The 17810-nt window shown below is 48.9% G+C and overlaps 2 protein-coding genes across 2 annotated transcripts in view; one reads left to right on the top strand and one right to left on the bottom strand.

The window, feature by feature from the left end:
• The window catches only part of LOC141121652 (uncharacterized), a 447439-nt gene that overhangs the window by 219097 nt on the left and 210532 nt on the right, over positions 1-17810 (top strand). The gene's annotated exons all lie outside the window — the stretch shown is intronic.
• LOC141121729 (uncharacterized) overlaps positions 1-17810 on the bottom strand; it is a 373994-nt gene that overhangs the window by 259980 nt on the left and 96204 nt on the right. The window contains exon 7 of the mRNA XM_073611439.1: positions 2245-2363. Coding sequence (XP_073467540.1) covers positions 2245-2363 — 119 coding nt within the window. The remainder of the gene's footprint in view (positions 1-2244; positions 2364-17810) is intronic.

The following is a 17810-nucleotide window of genomic DNA, read 5'->3' as shown; positions in this document are numbered from 1 at the left end:
CATACAGCCAGACCTACAATGGAATGGTTTAGATCAAAGCATATTCTTGTGTTAGAATGGTTCAGTCAAAGTCCAGACCTAAATCCAATTGAGAATCTGTGGCAAGACTTGAAAATTGCTGTTCACAGACGCTCTCCGTCCAATCTGACAGAGCTTGAGATATTTCGCAAAGAAAAATGGGCAAAAATGTAACTCTCTAGATGTGCAAAGCTGGTAGACACATACCAAAAAAGACTTGCAGCTGTAATTGCAGTGAAAGGGGGTTCTACAAAGTATTGACTCGGGGGGCTGAATACAAATGCCCCCCCACACTTTTCGAATATTTATTTGCAAAACATTTTGAAAATCATTCATCATTTTCCTTCCACTTCACAACAATGTGCCACTTTGTATTGGTCTATCACATAAAATTCCAATAAAATACATTTACGTTTTTGGTTGTAACATGACTAAATGTGGAAAATTTCAAGGGATGTGAATACTTTTTCAAGATACTATAGGTGAACAGAGCCCCAAAAGGAGACATTGACCTCACCTCTGTCGTCTAGTAGACATAAGGCCTGCTGACCCATATAGTGGGACTGACGCTGATACAGCGATCATGGTCTGCTGAGAGGGCACTATGCACGGGTTACCGAAGGTGATCACTCACCCAGCCTGCCAGTGCCCAGCACTGCCCACATCAGGAAGGAGTATGCATGTGTTGCCCAAGGTACCTTTTGTTACCAGTTATTGTTTTAATGCGTCATCCAAGCTTCAATCATGCACATCTAAGGGGTGTGTCTGTGAGGAAGAACACTGCCAGCTGCTTACAGCACTCAGAGATTATTCATTAATACTCTGGATGCAAGGGCACAGGCACCGTCTCACTCCTGATGTCTGCAACTGCACTGCACATGTGGTCCAGCGTCCAGAGAAGGTAGAGAGTGGAGAAAGAACTCTGACTCCTCCCAGTTGATGCCAAAAGTTTCCTGGGCCACCCTGAGCACCACTTCCGCTGTGTAGGGTTCTGGCAGATCAGGACAGTGCCTAACAATGCAAGAGTGTAACTCCATCTAGTGTCCATAATGTGGTAATAATACTGCAGTGCATCATTATTGTCACTAGATAGAGCTGCTGATCATAGGAGATAACTATATGCAATAAAATACGGCAGATATTTGTCATACCTACGCAAATGTGTGTCATATTTAGTCTACATTTTTGTTTAAAATAGCCCTTTAAGTGTTTGTGAAATCTTACACCACAAAATGTACTCAGCCAATGAAAGGTAATGACTCCATTTTTATTTTTCTACTGCTATCAATGGCCAACACTGTACAACACTTAATCCATGTCTTTGGTGATCTCTGATCTCCTTATGAACTGTTTCTTACATGATGAAGATCAGCCATGGAGTATATCTGAGGTGTATATCAGGGTTTGTTTTTTCCCCACATGAGAGCTGTGATGTTCAGCAACATTCATGTAGAAGACATTTCCCACACTCAAGGCACTAATAAACCTCAAAGGTTGTGTGGGATCCCTGATGTACAGGAAGACAGGACTTCAGTGAGGAACAATTCTCTCACTCAGGAAAGAAATACAGCTCGCCCCCCCCGTGTGAGATCTCTGATGTTTGTAAAGACCGGACTTCTGTGTAAAACATTTCCCGCACTCAGGACAGGAATACGGCTTCTCCCCCGTGTGAGATCTCTGATGTGTGTAAAGAGCTGACTTCTGTGCAAAATATTTCCCACACTCAGAACAGGAATATGGCTTCTCTCCCGTGTGAGATCTCTGATGATTATAAAAATTGGACTTATCTGAAAAACATTTCCCGCACACAGGACAGGTGTATGGCTTTGCTCCTGTGTGAGACCTCTGATGTTTGACAAGAGCTGATTTTTGTACAAAACATTTCCCACACTCAGAACAGAAATATGGCTTTTCCCCTGTGTGCAATCTGTGATGATTATACAGGTTGGACTTCTCTGAAAAGCATTTCCCGCACTCAGAACAGGAAAGTGGTTTCTCCGCCATGTGAGTTCTCTGGTGCCTGTAAAGATTGCACTTCAATGAAAAACATTTCCCACACTCAGGACAGGAATACGGCTTCTCCCCTGTGTGAGATCTTTTATGCACATCAAGATTGGATTTAAAATGGAAACACTTCCCGCACTCAGTACAGGAAAAGCTCTTATCTGTTGGAAGGACGGCACTGTCCCTTTTTTTTGAGGTAGCCGGGTTTTCTCCTGGACTAACATTTGAGGTAGCCGGGTTTTCTCCTGGACTATACTGTGTGATGTCCTCATCTTCTATTTTACAGTCTGGAGACAAAGTGAGACAATCCTCTGAGGTTTTCCTCATCTCCCGTCCATCTACTAAAATAGAAATAAAAAGATTATTACTAGACATGAGCAGATTGGTTCCCCTAAACCAGGACTCCGCCCACATCAGGCAGCTTTGTCTCTGAGGATCTTACAATTCCCCCCTCAAGATAACTAGTAAATGGGTTCTCTGATCTCCTACCAGATCATTTCTTTATTCGTAGACCTTAGTCAGAGAGTGAGGAAACAACAAGAACTGTCTTTTATAGGAGTGACAGTGATGAGGGGATTATAGGACGAGTGTCCCCACCCCCTCTATCACTGATTGTGATCTTCCCAACACAAGAAGTCCTGCACTTCCTTATTTAGTCCATGATTTAGTCATGAATAACAGCAGGGCTGAGCCCCACCAGAGGTCAGAGAGTGAGGATGGGGGGAGAACAACCAAGATGAAGACTGGACTGATCCGGAAGACCACCATCATTGGGTTATTGACTCCTCCCTCATTATCACTTTCTGTTTAAGGTTCCAAAGTCTGAGGAAGTTATCACATTATTATCAAAATGTAAAAGTCTGTGTTCCAATCAAATCATCAGATATAAAATGTCCAGGTGGTAGGAAATGGGTGTAAAAGAAGTCAGGACTATGTAATGTACAACATATTGTATAGGCTACAACAGATAGGACTATATAGTATCAGAATGATGTAATGTACAACATAGAGTATATAGTGCAGGGGTCAGGAGTATGTAATGTACAACATAACTTATATAATGTAAGGGTCAGGACTAATAATGTTAGTATTCAGTAATCAGTAGTAGCTTAAAAATTTACTTGAAGGGGGTGTGTCCCGCTGAGTTCTGAGATGGGCGCATCCTGAGGAGCTCCCGGTCTCAAGGCTGCTAAGCGCCAGTACAGAGCGACAGATGTGCCCAGTTTTTGGCTCTCTGGAGACGGATATCACAGCCCAACATCCTGGGAATACCAAAGCAGGGAACACATTGGTCAGTGCCACACAAGCTGACAGATTGTTTTCCCCCTGTGATGACATGGGACTTCCAAGACCCCGCCATGTGTGTCTCAACCTGCACAGCGATCTGGCTCTCTGCTCAGCTGCCTGGTGAGTTCTCTCCCCCTGACAGCCCCTCCACTCGGAGTTCAGCAAAGACTAAGAAAGCTAAGCAGGGGACTTTCTCAGAGAGGACATTACCAGGCAGAGCAGACCTATCATCTGCAGAATTCATTAGATCATTTTCCAATGACTACCCAGCCTGTGTCAGTGTCTGACCTTTAGGGCATGTTGCACTTAGACATGGTGGATATGCTAACCAGGACTAACTGCTCTGTGCAAGATCTGCAGCAAATAGTCACACATATAGAGCATAAGATGGATGGTATTTTTACAGCCCATAACAACTTAGTGGATGCGTGTGCAGACCCACAGTCCGGTCTGCAAAAAATTCAGGCTAAATTAGTAGATTTGGAGGACAGGTCCAGATGCAACAATATCAAATTTTGTGGGGTTCCTAAAATGATTCCTTCCTCTTCCTGACCTGCAGGACTTTGAGCTTATCATAAACAGGGCACATAGGCTGCCCAAACCTGATTACCTTGTGGATACAGTGCTACCGGATGTTTTGTCCAGGATCCACTTACTACCATGTCAAGGAAAAAGCTATGCAGGCAGCTCATAAAAACTCACACTTGCTGGATCAGTTCCCAGTCATTGTTCTTTAACCACTTCAGCCCCGGAAGGATTTACCCCCTTCCTGACCAGAGCATTTTGTGCGGTTCAGCACTGCGTCGCTTTAGCTGACAATTGCGCGGTCGTGCGATATTGTACCCAAACAAAATTGATGTAATTATTTTCCCACGAATAGAGCTTTCTTTTGGTGGTATTTGATCACCTCTGCGGTTTTATTTTTTGCACTATAAACAAAAAAAGACTGACAATTTTGAAATAAAAGCAATATTTTTTACTTTTTGCTATAAAAAATATCCCCAAAAAATATATATAAAAAAAATTTTATTTCACAGTTTAGGCCAATATGTATTCTTCTACATATTTTTGGTAAAAAAAATTGAAAAAATCGCAATAAGTGTATATTGATTGGTTTGTGCAAAAGTTATAGCGTCTACAAAATAGGGGATAGATTTATGGCATTTTTATTATTATTTTATTTTTTACTAATAATGGCGGCGATCTGCGATTTTTATCAGGACTGCGACATTATGGCAGACAGATCAGACACTTTTGACACTATTTTGGGACCATTGACATTTATATAACAATTAGAGCTACAAATATCCACTGATTACTGTATAAATGACACTGGCAGGGAAGGGGTTATACACTAAGGGGCAATCAAGGGGTTAAGTGTGTTCCCTGGATGTGTTGTAATTGGGATGTGTTCACTACAACATGACAGAGATCACTGCTCCCGATGACAGGGAGCAGTAGATCCCTGTGATGTTGCTAGGCAAAACAGAGAAATGCCTTCTTTACATAGGCATCTCCCCGTTCTGCCTCTCCTCGCCACAATCGCGGGCCACCGGTTAACATCGAGTTTGCGAGACCCTCGGGCACGCTCCCGCGGCACGCGCGTGCCCACTAGGCGGCAAATTCAAAGGGACTTACGGGTACGCCCTTTTGCCTAACCGTGCCATTCTGCCGACGTAAATCGGCAAGTGGTTAAGCTGATTTGTCCCAGGCTACTATTCAAAACAGGAAAACATTTCTCACTATCACAATGGCTCTCCAGAACCATAAAATCATCCATCACTGGGGGTTCCCAACTAAGCTATCGGTTACCTATCAAGGAAAAACATTCACCATTTACTCTTTAGAAGCGGGGCATAAATACCAGAAGGAAAGGCATATCTTAGCACCTGATGCTCCTATTGAGATGAAAAAAGGCCCAGCCAAGTTATGTAATGACTGGTCGCAGCTGCTGAATTTCTATTTCTGGTAGGCATCTCTTCAACCTAACATTTTCAGGCCTAGGACAGGATACCCTGGACTGATTTGATTCAAACTTGTTATTGCATATTGCATTGGGAAGTGTTCTCCAGCCCCCATAGAGTTCCCAACTGATGCTGCTAGGGATGCCGGGCTTAGTTACGGTTTCTTTTTTTTTTACTACTGTTTGTATTTTGTTTTTCTTTATCTTATCTTTTGTTGATTCCCATTCAGAGTTGGCCCTAGCTCCAGTCTCCAATGTCTGGTGTGACATGTATACCAACACCCCTTTTCACGCAGTACCTCATGGACCTTATAATCCTATCTCAAATGTGGCCTTTTTACACCAATACAGACGCCTGGATGGACTACCCTCTCTTCTTTGATATGGTCAGCTTGTTCTATTTTGTCTCAGAACTCTGTCATGGTTTTTGCTGCCTCTAAGCTGTGTACTTGTAGAGGGAAACCCCATTTTGTGCCTTTTCGTGCTCCCCCAGGAATCAGATCTTCTCCAAATCTGGGGTTTCCCTTCTCATGTCTATGGTCATTTGTTACTTTATGTATTGTTTATGCTTCCAGATGACAATTAAGTTTGTGTCTTTTAATGTCAAAGGGCTCAATAGCCCTTTTAAATGAAAGGCCATGTGGCCTGAAGCTCAGAAACTAAAAGGGGGGTGTTTTCTGCATACAAGAGACCCACTTCCATGCAGATAATCCTCCTAAATGTTGTAACAAAGCTTCTCCCCATATGTTCTATGCTAATGCAGAGGCCAAATGGACCTACTGAGGAAGCCCAGGTTGTGGCGTAACGCGTATAGGGGGCAGAGCTACGCAGGTTACACTGAGTCTATGCGGTGTGGAAGGGATTAGTAGCAGCTAGATGCACCCATGTCCCTGTTTATGATTTTATCATATGTCAGGGGTGCCATACACAGGCATCCAGCACAGGGTAATCAGATCGTTGGGCTGCACTTAAGGAATCAGGAACACAAATGTAAGTGAAAAAAAGGTATATTTATTAAGGTAAGGACACATGTGCAACACCAGCAAACCATAAACAAGAAATGAAACGCAGCAAACCCCCAAACACCTAACTAACTATCTAACTAATATATATATATATATATATATATATATATATATATATATATATATATATATATATATATATATGTACAGTGGGGACGGAAAGTATTCAGACCCCCCTAAATTTTTCACTCTTTGTTATATTGCAGCTAAAATCATTTAAGTTCATTTTTTTCCTCATTAATGTACACACAGCACCCCATATTGACAGAAAAACACAGAATTGTTGACATTTTTGCAGATTTATTAAAAAATAAAAACTGAAATATCACATGGTCCTAAGTATTCAGACCCTTTGCTGTGACACTCATATATTTAACTCAGGTGCTGTCCATTTCTTCTGATCATCCTTGAGATGGTTCTACACCTTCATTTGAGTCCAGCTGTGTTTGATTATACTGATTGGACTTGATTAGGAAAGCCACACACCTGTCTATATAAGACCTTACAGTTCACAGTGCATGTCAGAGCAAATGAGAATCATGAGGTCAAAGGAACTGCCTGAAGAGCTCAGAGACAGAATTGTGGCAAGGCACAGATCTGGCCAAGGTTACAAAAAAATTTCTGCCGCACTTAAGGTTCCTAAGAGCACAGTGGCCTCCATAATCCTTAAGTGGAAGACGTTTGGGATGACCAGAACCCTTCCTAGAGCTGGCCGCCCGGCCAAACTGAGCTATCGGGGGAGAAGAGCCTTGGTGAGAGAGGTAAAGAAGAACCCAAAGATCACTGTGGCTGAGCTCTAGAGATGCAGTCGGGAGATGGGAGAAAGTTGAAGAAAGTCAACCATCACTGCAGCCCTCCACCAGTCGGGGCTTTATGGCAGAGTGGCCCGACGGAAGCCTCTGCTCAGTGCAAGACACATGAAAGCCCGCATGGAGTTTGCTAAAAAAAACACCTGAAGGACTCCAAGATGGTGAGAAATAAGATTCTCTGGTCTGATGAGCCCAAGATAGAACTTTTTGGCCTTAATTCTAAGCGGTATGTGTGTCGAAAAGCAGGCACTGCTCATCACCTGTCCAATACAGTCCCAACAGTGAAGCATGGTGGTGGCAGCATCATGCTGTGGGGGTGTTTTTCAGCTGCAGGGACAGGACAACTGGTTGCAATGAGGGAAAGCTGAATGCGGCCAAGTACAGGGAAATCCTGGACGAAAACCTTCTCCAGAGTGCTCAGGACCTCAGACTGGGCCGAAGGTTTACCTTCCAACAAGACAATGACCCTAAGCACACAGCTAAAATAACGAAGGAGTGGCTTCACAACAACTCCATGACTGTTCTTGAATGGCCCAGCCAGAGCCCTGACTTAAACCCAATAGAACATCTCTGGAAAGTCCTAAAAATGGCTGTCCACCAACATTTACCATCCAACCTGATAGAACTGGAGAGGATCTGGAAGGAGGAATGGCAGAGGAACCCCAAATCCAGGTGTGAAAAACTTGTTGCATCTTGACCAAAAAAGAAGAAATGGCTGTATTAGATCAAAAGGGTGCTTCTACTAAATACTGAGCAAAGGGTCTGAATACTTAGGACCATGTGATATTTCAGTTTTTCTTTTTTAATAAATCTGCAAAAATGTCAACAATTCTGTGTTTTTCTGTCAATATGGGGTGCTGTGTGTACATTAATGAGGAAAAAAGATGATTTTATCAAATGGCTGCAATATAACAAAGAGTGAACAATTTAAGGGGGTCTGAATACTTTCCGTCCCCACTTATATATTCATACACATACATACACAAGCAAAGGAAACAGACATAAGATAACCAAGGCAGGGACAAGAGCAAAGGGGAACAGAAGACCAGGTACTAGGAGCGGTCAGCAAGTGGGAGCTGGCAGGAGGTAACAGGGTCCAGGACAAGGCAGGAAACAGATCAGGTTCAGGCAGGGACAAGGCTAGCAGAGGGAATTCTGAAGCCCTGAGCCTTAGTTAAGCGCGGGCTAATATAGTCCAGCCAGGGGCGGACTGACCCATCAGGCACTCGGGCATGGACCGAGGGCCCGTGCCACTAGGGGGTCTGTGAGAGCCTCTGCATCCGCAAAACATGATGCATCTAGGATTCAGGTCACGGCTGTGATAGTTAATAGCTCTCACAGCGCGCTGCTCCTTGCCAGCTCCTCCTTTCCTCCCATCCACCCCAGGTTGTAAATGACATCACCTGTGACGGACGAGAGGAGGGGCCGGCGGGAGCAGCGTGCTGTGAGAGGCATTCAGGCATCGGGTGAGGCGCTGTTGTTTTTGCTGGAGTGGAGGTACCATGGCCACCATCACGGGGGCGGGAGCGGGCGGCAGACAGTACAGGCGTAGGGGGCCCCAATAGGACCGCAGGAGGCCCCGTGATAGTCTCCCGGTCCTCCCCCCCCACAGTGTCCTCCACCCACCATGTCCTCCACCCACCCACAGTGTCCCCCTGTGCCTTCCACCACCCACAGTGTCCCCCTGTGTCTTCCACCCACCCACAGTGTCCCCCTGTGTCCTCCACCCACCCACAGTGTCCCCCTGTGTCCTCCACCCACCCAAAATGTCCCCCTGTGTCCTCCACCCACCCAAAATGTCCCCCTGTGTCCTCCACCCACAGTGTCCTCCACCCAACTGTGTCCACCCACCCACAGTGTCCCCCTGTGTACTCCACCCACCCACAATGTCCCCCTGTGCCCCCCCCACAGTGTCCCCCTGTGTCCTCCACCCACCCAAAGTGTCCTCCACCCACCCACCTTGTCCTCCACCCACCCACAGTGTCCCCCTGTGCCTTCCACCCCCCCCCACAGTGTCCCCCTGTGTCCTCCACCTACCCACAGTATCCCCGTGTCCTCCACCCACCCACAGTGTCCCCCTGTGCCTTCCACCCCCCACAGCATCCCCCTGTGTCCTCCACCCACCCAGTGTCCCCCTGTGCCTTCAACCCCCCACACAGTGTCCCCCTGTGTACTCCACCCATCCACAATGTCCCCCTGTGCCTTCCACCCACCCACAGTGTCCCCAGATCAGGTTCAGGCAGGGACAAGGCTAGCAGAGGGAATTCTGAAGCCCTGAGCCTTGGTTAAGCGCGGGCTTATATAGTCCAGCCAGGGGCGGACTGACCCATCAGGCACGGACCGAGGGCCCATGCCACTAGGCGGCGCGTGAGAGCCTCTGCATCCGCAAAACATGATGCATCTAGGATTCAGGTCACGGCTGTGATAGTTAATACCTCTCACAGCGCGCTGCTCCTTGCCAGCTCCTCCTTTCTTCCCGTCCACCCCAGGTTGTAAATGACATCACCTGTGACGGACGAGAAGAGAGGAGGGGCCGGCGGAAGCAGCGTGCTGTGAGAGGCATTCAGGCATCGGGTGAGGCGCTGTTGTTTTTGCTGGAGTGGAGGTACCATGGCCACCATCACGGTGGCGGGAGCGGGCGGCAGACAGTACAGGTGTAGGGGGCCCCAATAGGACCGCAGGAGGCCCCGTGATAGTCTCCTGGTCCTCCCGTGTCCTCTCCCCCCACAGTGTCCTCCACCCACCATGTCCTCCACCCACCCACAGTGTCCCCCTGTGTCTTCCACCCCCCCCACAGTGTCCCCCTGTGTCCTCCACCCACCCACAGTGTCCCCCTGTGTCCTCCACCCACCCAAAATGTCCCCCTGTGTCCTCCACCCACAGTGTCCTCCACCCAACCGTGTCCACCCACCCACAGTGTCCCCCTGTGTACTCCACCCACCCACAATGTCCCCCTGTGCCCCCCTCACAGTGTCTCCCTGTGCCTTCCTCCCCCCACCCACAGTGTCCCCCTGTGTCCTCCACCCACCCACAGTGTCCCCCTGTGTCCTCCACCCACAGTGTCCCCCTGTGTCCTGCACCCACAGTGTCCTCCACCCAACCACAGTGTCCCCCTGTGCCTTCCACCCCCCCCCCACAGTGTCCCCCTGTGTCCTCCACCCACCCACAGTGTCCACCCACCCACCTTGTCCTCCACCCACCCACAGTGTCCCCCTGTGCCTTCCACCCCCCCCACAGTGTCCTCCACCTACCCACAGTATCCCCGTGTCCTCCACCCACCCACAGTGTCCCCCTGTGCCTTCCACCCCCCACAGCATCCCCCTGTGTCCTCCACCCACCCAGTGTCCCCCTGTGCCTTCAACCCCCCACACAGTGTCCCCCTGTGTACTCCACCCACCCACAATGTCCCCCTGTGCCTTCCACCCACCCACAGTGTCCCCAGATCAGGTTCAGGCAGGGACAAGGCTAGCAGAGGGAATTCTGAAGCCCTGAGCCTTGGTTAAGCGCGGGCTTATATAGTTCAGCCAGGGGCGGACTGACCCATCAGGCACTTGGGCACGGACCGAGGGCCCGTGCCACTAGGCGGCGCGTGAGAGCCTCTGCATCCGCAAAACATGATGCATCTAGGATTCAGGTCACGGCTGTGATAGTTAATACCTCTCACAGCGCGCTGCTCCTTGCCAGCTCCTCCTTTCTTCCCGTCCACCCCAGGTTGTAAATGACATCACCTGTGACGGACGAGAAGAGAGGAGGGGCCGGCGGGAGCAGCGCGCTGTGAGAGGCATTCAGGCATCGGTTGAGGAGCTGTTGTTTTTGCTGGAGTGGAGGTACCATGGCCACCGTCACGGGGGCGGGCGGCAGACAGTACAGGTGTATGGGGCCCGGGCCCTAATAGGACCACAGGAGGCCCCGTGATAGTTTCCCGGTCCTCCCGTGTCCTCTCCCCCCACAGTGTCCTCCACCCACCATGTGCTCCACCCACCCACAGTGTTCCCCTGTGCCTTCCACCCCCCACAGTGTCCCCCTGGGTCTTCCACCCCCCCACAGTGTCCCCCTGTGTCCTCCACCCACCCACCATGTCCCCGTGTCCTCCACCCACCCACAGTGTCCCCGTGTGTCCACCACCCCCCCACAGTGTCCCCCTGTGCCTTACACCCCCCCCCACAGTGTCACCCTGTGTCCTCCACCCACCCACAGTATCCCCTTGTGCCTTCCTCCCCCCACCCACAGTGTCCCCCTGTGCCTTCCTCCCCCCACCCACAGTGTCCCCCTGTGTCCTCCACCCACCCACAGGGTCCCCCACCCACAGTGGCCTCCACACAACCGTGTCCACCCACCCACAGTGTCTCCCTGTGTCCTCCACCCACTCAGTGTCCTCCACCCACCCACCGTGTCCCCCTGTGTCCTCCACCCACCCACAGTGTCCCCCTGTGCCTTCCACCCCCCCACAATGTCCCCTTGTGTAATCCACCTACTCACAGTATCCCCGTGTCCTCCACCCCCCACACAGTGTCCCCCTGTGTACTCCACCCACCCACAATGTCCCCCTGTGCCTCCCCCCCACACAGTGTCCCCCTGTGCCTTCCACCCCCCACACAGTGTCCCCCTGTGTACTCCACCCACCCACAGTGTCCCCCTGTGCCTTCCTCCCCCCACCCACAGTGTCCCCCTGTGTCCTCTACCCACCCACAGTGTCCCCCTGTGTTCTCCACCCACCCACAGTGTCCCCCTGTGTCCTCCACCCAGTGTCCTCCACCCTACCGTCTCCACCCACCCACAGTGTCCCCCTGTGTACTCCACCCACAATGTCCCCCTGTGCCCCCCCCACACAGTGTCCCCCTGTGCCCTCCACCCACCCATAGTGTCCCCCTGTGCCTTCCTCCCCCCACCCACAGTGTCCCCTTGTGTCCTCCACCCACCCACAGTGTCCCCCTGTGTCCTCCACCCAACCGTATCCACCCACCCACAGTGTCCCCCTGTGTCCTTCACCCAACCACAGTGTCCCCCTGTGCCTTCCACCCCCCCCCTCACAGTGTCCCCCTGTGTCCTCCACCTACCTACAGTATCCCCGTGTCCTCCACCCACCCACAGTGTCCCCCTGTGCCTTCCACCCCCCACAGCATCCCCCTGTGTCCTCCACCCACCCAGTGTCCCCCTGTGCCCTCCACCCCCCACACAGTGTCCCCCTGTGTACTTCACCCACCCGCAATGTCCCCCTGTGCCTTCACCCCCACACAGTGTCCCCCACCCACCCACAGTGTCACCCTGTGCCTTACACCCCCTCCACAGTTTCCTCCTGTGTCCTCCACCCGCCCACTGTGTCCCCCTGTGTCCTTTACCCACCCACCATGTCCCCCTGTGTCCTCCACCCACCCACAGTGTCCAACTGTGCCTTTCACCCGCCCACGGTGTCCCCCTGTGCCTTCTCCCCCCACGGCTGCCCTGAGAGACACTGTGCTGTGTCTGGAGGATCCCAGTGCTCTGCTGTGTGCCCTGTGTTTTGGTTTGTGCCCTGCTATTTGCCCTACTGCGTGCCCCGTAATGTGCCCTGCTGTGTACCCCCCGGATGTGCCCTACTGTATGCCACATGCCCTGTGATGTGTCCTTTGCCCTGCTAGGTGCCCCGTGCCCTGCTGTGTACTGCCTGATGTGACCTACAGTGTGCCCTGTGATGTGCTCTACTGTGTGCCCCATGCCCTGTGATGTGCTGTGTACTCCATGATGTTCCCTATGATGTGCTGTGTACTCCCTGATGTGCCCTACTGTGTGCCCCATACCCTGTGATGTGCCCTGCTATATACCGCCTAATGTGCCCTGTGACCCACGATGTTCCCTACTGTGTGCCCCATGCCCTGTGATGTGCTCTGTGCCCTACACTTTGCTGTGTACCCCCTGATGTACCCTACTGTGTGCCCCATGTCCTGTGATGTGCCCTGCTGTGTACCGCCAAATGTGCCATTTCCAATGATGTGCCCTGGGATGTGCCCTACTGTGTGCCCTGTGCTCTGCTGTGTGCCCTACTATGTCCCAAATGCCCTGTGATGTGCTGCATGCCCTGCTGTGTACTTCTTGATGTGCCCCGTTGTGTACCCCATGATGTGCCTACTGTGTACCCCATGCCCTGCTGTGTACCCACTGATGTTCCCTATGATGCACCATGCTGTGCTTAATAATGTGCCCTGCTGTGTACAGCATAATAAACCCTGCTGTGTGCCCTGTGATGTGCCCTGCTGTGGGCCCCATGCCCTGCTGTGTACCTCCTAATGTGCCCTGCTGTGTGTCCTGTGATGTGCCCCATGCCCTGTGATGTTCTCAATGCCCTGCTGTGTAACCCCTGATGTGCCCTTTGCCCCATGATGTGCCTTCCTGTGTGCCCTGTGATGTGCCCTACTGTGCGCCCCATGCCCTGTGTTGTTCCCTGCTGTGTACCCCTTGATGTGCCCTGCTGTGCGCCCCATGCCCTGTGATGTACCTGTGCCCTGCTGTGTGCCCCATGATTTATGTAGGTGGGGCTTTGTGTAGGTGTGGCTTGCGTGTGGGTGGGGATACAGGGGGCCCCATGATCTTCTATTGCCCAGGGGCCCCATGAGTTGTCAGTCCACCCCTGAGTCCAGCAGACCCACATCAGGTTTTAGTAATCCTGGCAGGGAGACACCTGCTGGTGGCCACCAGAACTACACCCTTTGGTGCTGAATGTAACAGTGCCACCAGCAGGTGCACAAAATAATGACACCATTCCTGACATCATAGCACTTTGTGTTCTCATTTTATGTCAGTGCATTTTTATTGGATATTTCAACAAAGTATTAGCATACAGAGAGCACTATCAGTTTTATTCTGTTTTACATGATATATAAATCTGGGAGGGGTGCCAATAGAGGAAGAAAATGAGCTGTCTTATGTACCATTGATGATACAGTCCAAGGAAGACCAACCAAAGCCTGCTTTGACTTAGATTGATTGAGGTCAGTACTGTGAGGTGAGAGTTTATTACCTGCACGATAAAAGGTGTGAATATGCATGCTTGGAGTCAGCACTGAGTAGATTGGATTATATCTGTGCACACTACATGACATCGGTGGTGGATACACTCTATGTTCCATTTTTATACTTGTATCATAGCGCTCTGTGTGATCATTCAATGGGAGTACTTCTGAGTCAGGGGTTTCACATTTGTATACAGAGAGCACTATTAGTCCCATTTTGTTTTGTATGTGACCTACATTGGAGAGAGGTGCCAACAGAGGGGAAAAGTAATCCCCAGATAAACTACTGATGATATTAGCCCAAGGAGGGACAATAAAGCCGTTTCTGACCTTGTTCTTAGTGAGGTCAATACTGTGAGGTGAGAGTCTATTATCTACACCAGATGGGAGTACGCGTGTTTAAAGCAACACGGAGTGGATTTGAAGATACCTGTGAACATTACCACATTATTACATATTGGTGGTGGACGCACTTTATATTATGGACTCGATTTTTTGCACTTTTTTTGAATTGCGCTACATCAAAACTCTTGACAGCTCTAACCCCTCCTTGGTACCTAGACAGTCTCCGATAACCCTCTTGCACAATGAGTCACGTTACGATATCTGGCTTTGGCACCACTCTTCAGAAACAGATTTTACTTTTCTTTCTCGCCCACATAATTTGTAATCTTGGATTGATCTTGCACTCTCGCACCTTCAGCTACTACAGCAGATGGCTCATGTGTCTACAGATAACATAATGTGGTGGGGCCATGCCCCTATGTCTCCGATCAGGTGGGCTTTGTGAAAGGGAAGCAGGCGACTGATGGAACTTGTAGGACGCTCAATCTACTCAGACTACCCAAAGTACTCAGAATCCCTGCTTAATTTATTGGTTTAGATGCTGAAAGAGCATTTGGCAGAGTGCATTGGGGATATCTGCACGCTAACTGGGAAAAAATGCAGCGCTAAGAAATATTGGGAAGTTAGGGTGTAGTGAAACAATTAAGTAAGAGATGCTGTACTGAACAGTAAAGCATATGTGCAAAAACCATAAGTGAAGTGAAATGAATAAACACAGTATAAAGTGTCCACATATGGTAAATGGATGATTCGAAACTCATTTTTATATATAGGAGCAGCGTGAAGGGGGAAGCTCATGCCCCTGTTAAAGACCCTCTTGGTCGAAACGCGTCGGGCGATCTCCCCTTCCTTACGCTGCTTAGATTTTATTTCAATTGTGATCACTTTTATCCATTTTTTGTTTGGTATTTTTAGAAATAAAAATTCCTGGTTTACCTGCACTATGCAGAAGCTTTTTATTTTTTATTTGCATATTATCCCGATGCAAGAAACTGCCTTCCAGTAGCCCTACTTCCATCACTGGGTCTGGATCAAATCTGTCCCCGGCTTCTCCTTGGAACACATCCTTGAGGTCTATTGGCTGATATCCAGTTGGCGGCCCTTCCTGATGTTTCTTCACCCCACCAGAGAAATCGAGAAGTGAGACAGAGGTTCCACCGTTCCGGATATCGTTTTCAGCCTAGGTTTGGCTCCATGCACCATTGACTCCATGTCATACGACAGTGGAGTCCACGTCATCTGGTAAGAGTACCCATCTTATCTTACTTCCTGATGTTTTCATTCTGATGCCCCATATCGAGATGTTGGTTTACAGCTACGGAAGTTCTGTACCCCGTTGTTGACTCACAGTCACAGATCCACACCGTGCACCATTGACTTTAATTTCCAGTCTCACATCATTTTTTGGTCCATACCAGTTCCTCTTATCAATTTGAGTTTGGAATCATCCATTTACCATATGTGGACACTTTATACTGTGTTTGTTCATTTCACTTCACTTATGGTTTTTGCACATATGCTTTACTGTTCAGTACAGCATCTCTTACTTAATTGTTTCACTACACCCTAACTTCCCAATATTTCATAGCGCTGCATTTTTTCCCAGTTACCAGTTATTGTTTGTCACAATGTATGCAGCTGCTGGCTCACATATATTTTATTTTTGCTATTAGAGCGCAGTGTTTTCATATTCTCTTATATCTGCACGCTACATTGAGCAAGTTTGGTGTCAGTGGCTTTATCCTTTAGGCTATTATGGCCTTGAATACAAAATCCCTCAGCCCGTGTCTTCACGTCCTTCTGACAACTTTGCCATAACTAACGGCACTAAGCAAGGGTGCCCCCATCCTCCCCTAATATTTTCCATGGTAATGGAGCCATTTTTTGGAAACCATTAGAGCTTCTTCTTCTCTATCTGGTATTCAGGTGTCTGGGACATCTCACAAGATCGGACTTTTCACTGACAACATGATTTTACCCCTCACAGGCGTGGCTCCTTTCCTGTTCAGGGTGAATGAGGTGATTCAAGAATTTCCACCAGTGTCCTATTATATGGTAAAGGTTTCCACATGTCATGTCCTGAAAGCCCCATTCCCATGCTCTTGGAAGACGGAATGCATTCAATATACCTGGGGATTTATTTATCCACACCTTCTACCCGACTGTATGAGGTTAATTATGATAGACTATTGAAATCTATCAAAGCTGAACTAACACAACTATCCAAATTTGAGTTGTCATGGGTGGGCCGTATAGCAGCCTTTAATATGGTACGAGTGCCTAAAATTCTGTATATTTTCAGGACAGTTCCCTTTGTACTCCCAGTTCTTTATGGCCCTCAATACTGCTATACAGCAATACAAATGGAAAGGCCAAGAGTTTTATTTTCCACTCTCTCTAAACATAACTCCTTCGGTGGTATGGGGTCACCAGTACTACAGGATTATTATAGAGCCACAATACTGGACCAATTACAGGCCTGGATAACTTCTCCTGAAATACAATGGGCTTCCATTCCACGTGCCATGATTTCCAATTTAGATTTCAGAGCGTTCATTTTACCTGCTGCTACTCACCAACCCTTACAAATAATTAAAAAGAACGGGTTTGGGACTTTATATGAAGCAATGACCTAGTCATCTGCCTCCATCTCTATCTATATATCAGGTACGTGGTTGCAAATGGATAAGCTAATGAATATAAATAATATTTATTGATGCATATAATTGTATATATAGTATTTGTATTCGTCTGTATCAAAGTACAAAATAATTATACATAATAGTGACAGGGCTTAAAATTTCAGGTCCTGAGCTACTAGCCAGGCCTTAAGGGTTACTCACCACCAGTTTCCCCGCCCAACACCTACCATGCCCCGCCCCTATACACAACCTCATAAATTCTCATGAATGACACTTAAATGTTTTATGCAGAATTAAGTTACACAAATAAATATTAACAACAACTTTAACACCCGTGCCCATCAATGCAGCGTGACCAGTGCCCACTAACGCAGCCTCACCCGTGTCCATCATTGCTGCCTCACCTGTGCCTATCATTGCAGCCTCACCAGTCCAACCTCACCTGTGCCCAGGGCCACTGTTTGAAATTATGGGGCCCCGTACAGCCTACCTGATGGGGCCCCTTTGATCACGCCCTTGACCCCACCCCTGTCCCCACCCCTAAAGGCAGGTGATAGGGCCGGGCCCCGTACAACGGGGCTGGTTGCACTGCCCTATCAGTGGCCCTGCCTGTGCCCATCATTGCAGCCTTACCTATGTTCATCATTGCAGCCTCACCTGTGTCCATCATTGCAGCCTCACCTGTGTACCTCATTGCAGCCTCACTTGTGTACCTCATTGCAGCCTCAGCA

Source organism: Aquarana catesbeiana, unplaced genomic scaffold, assembly GCF_042186555.1.
Source record: "Aquarana catesbeiana isolate 2022-GZ unplaced genomic scaffold, ASM4218655v1 unanchor228, whole genome shotgun sequence".
NCBI classification, from domain to species: Eukaryota; Metazoa; Chordata; class Amphibia; order Anura; family Ranidae; genus Aquarana; species Aquarana catesbeiana.
Note: the sequence above shows the minus strand (reverse complement) of the source record. Positions and strands in the feature narration are given on the sequence as shown.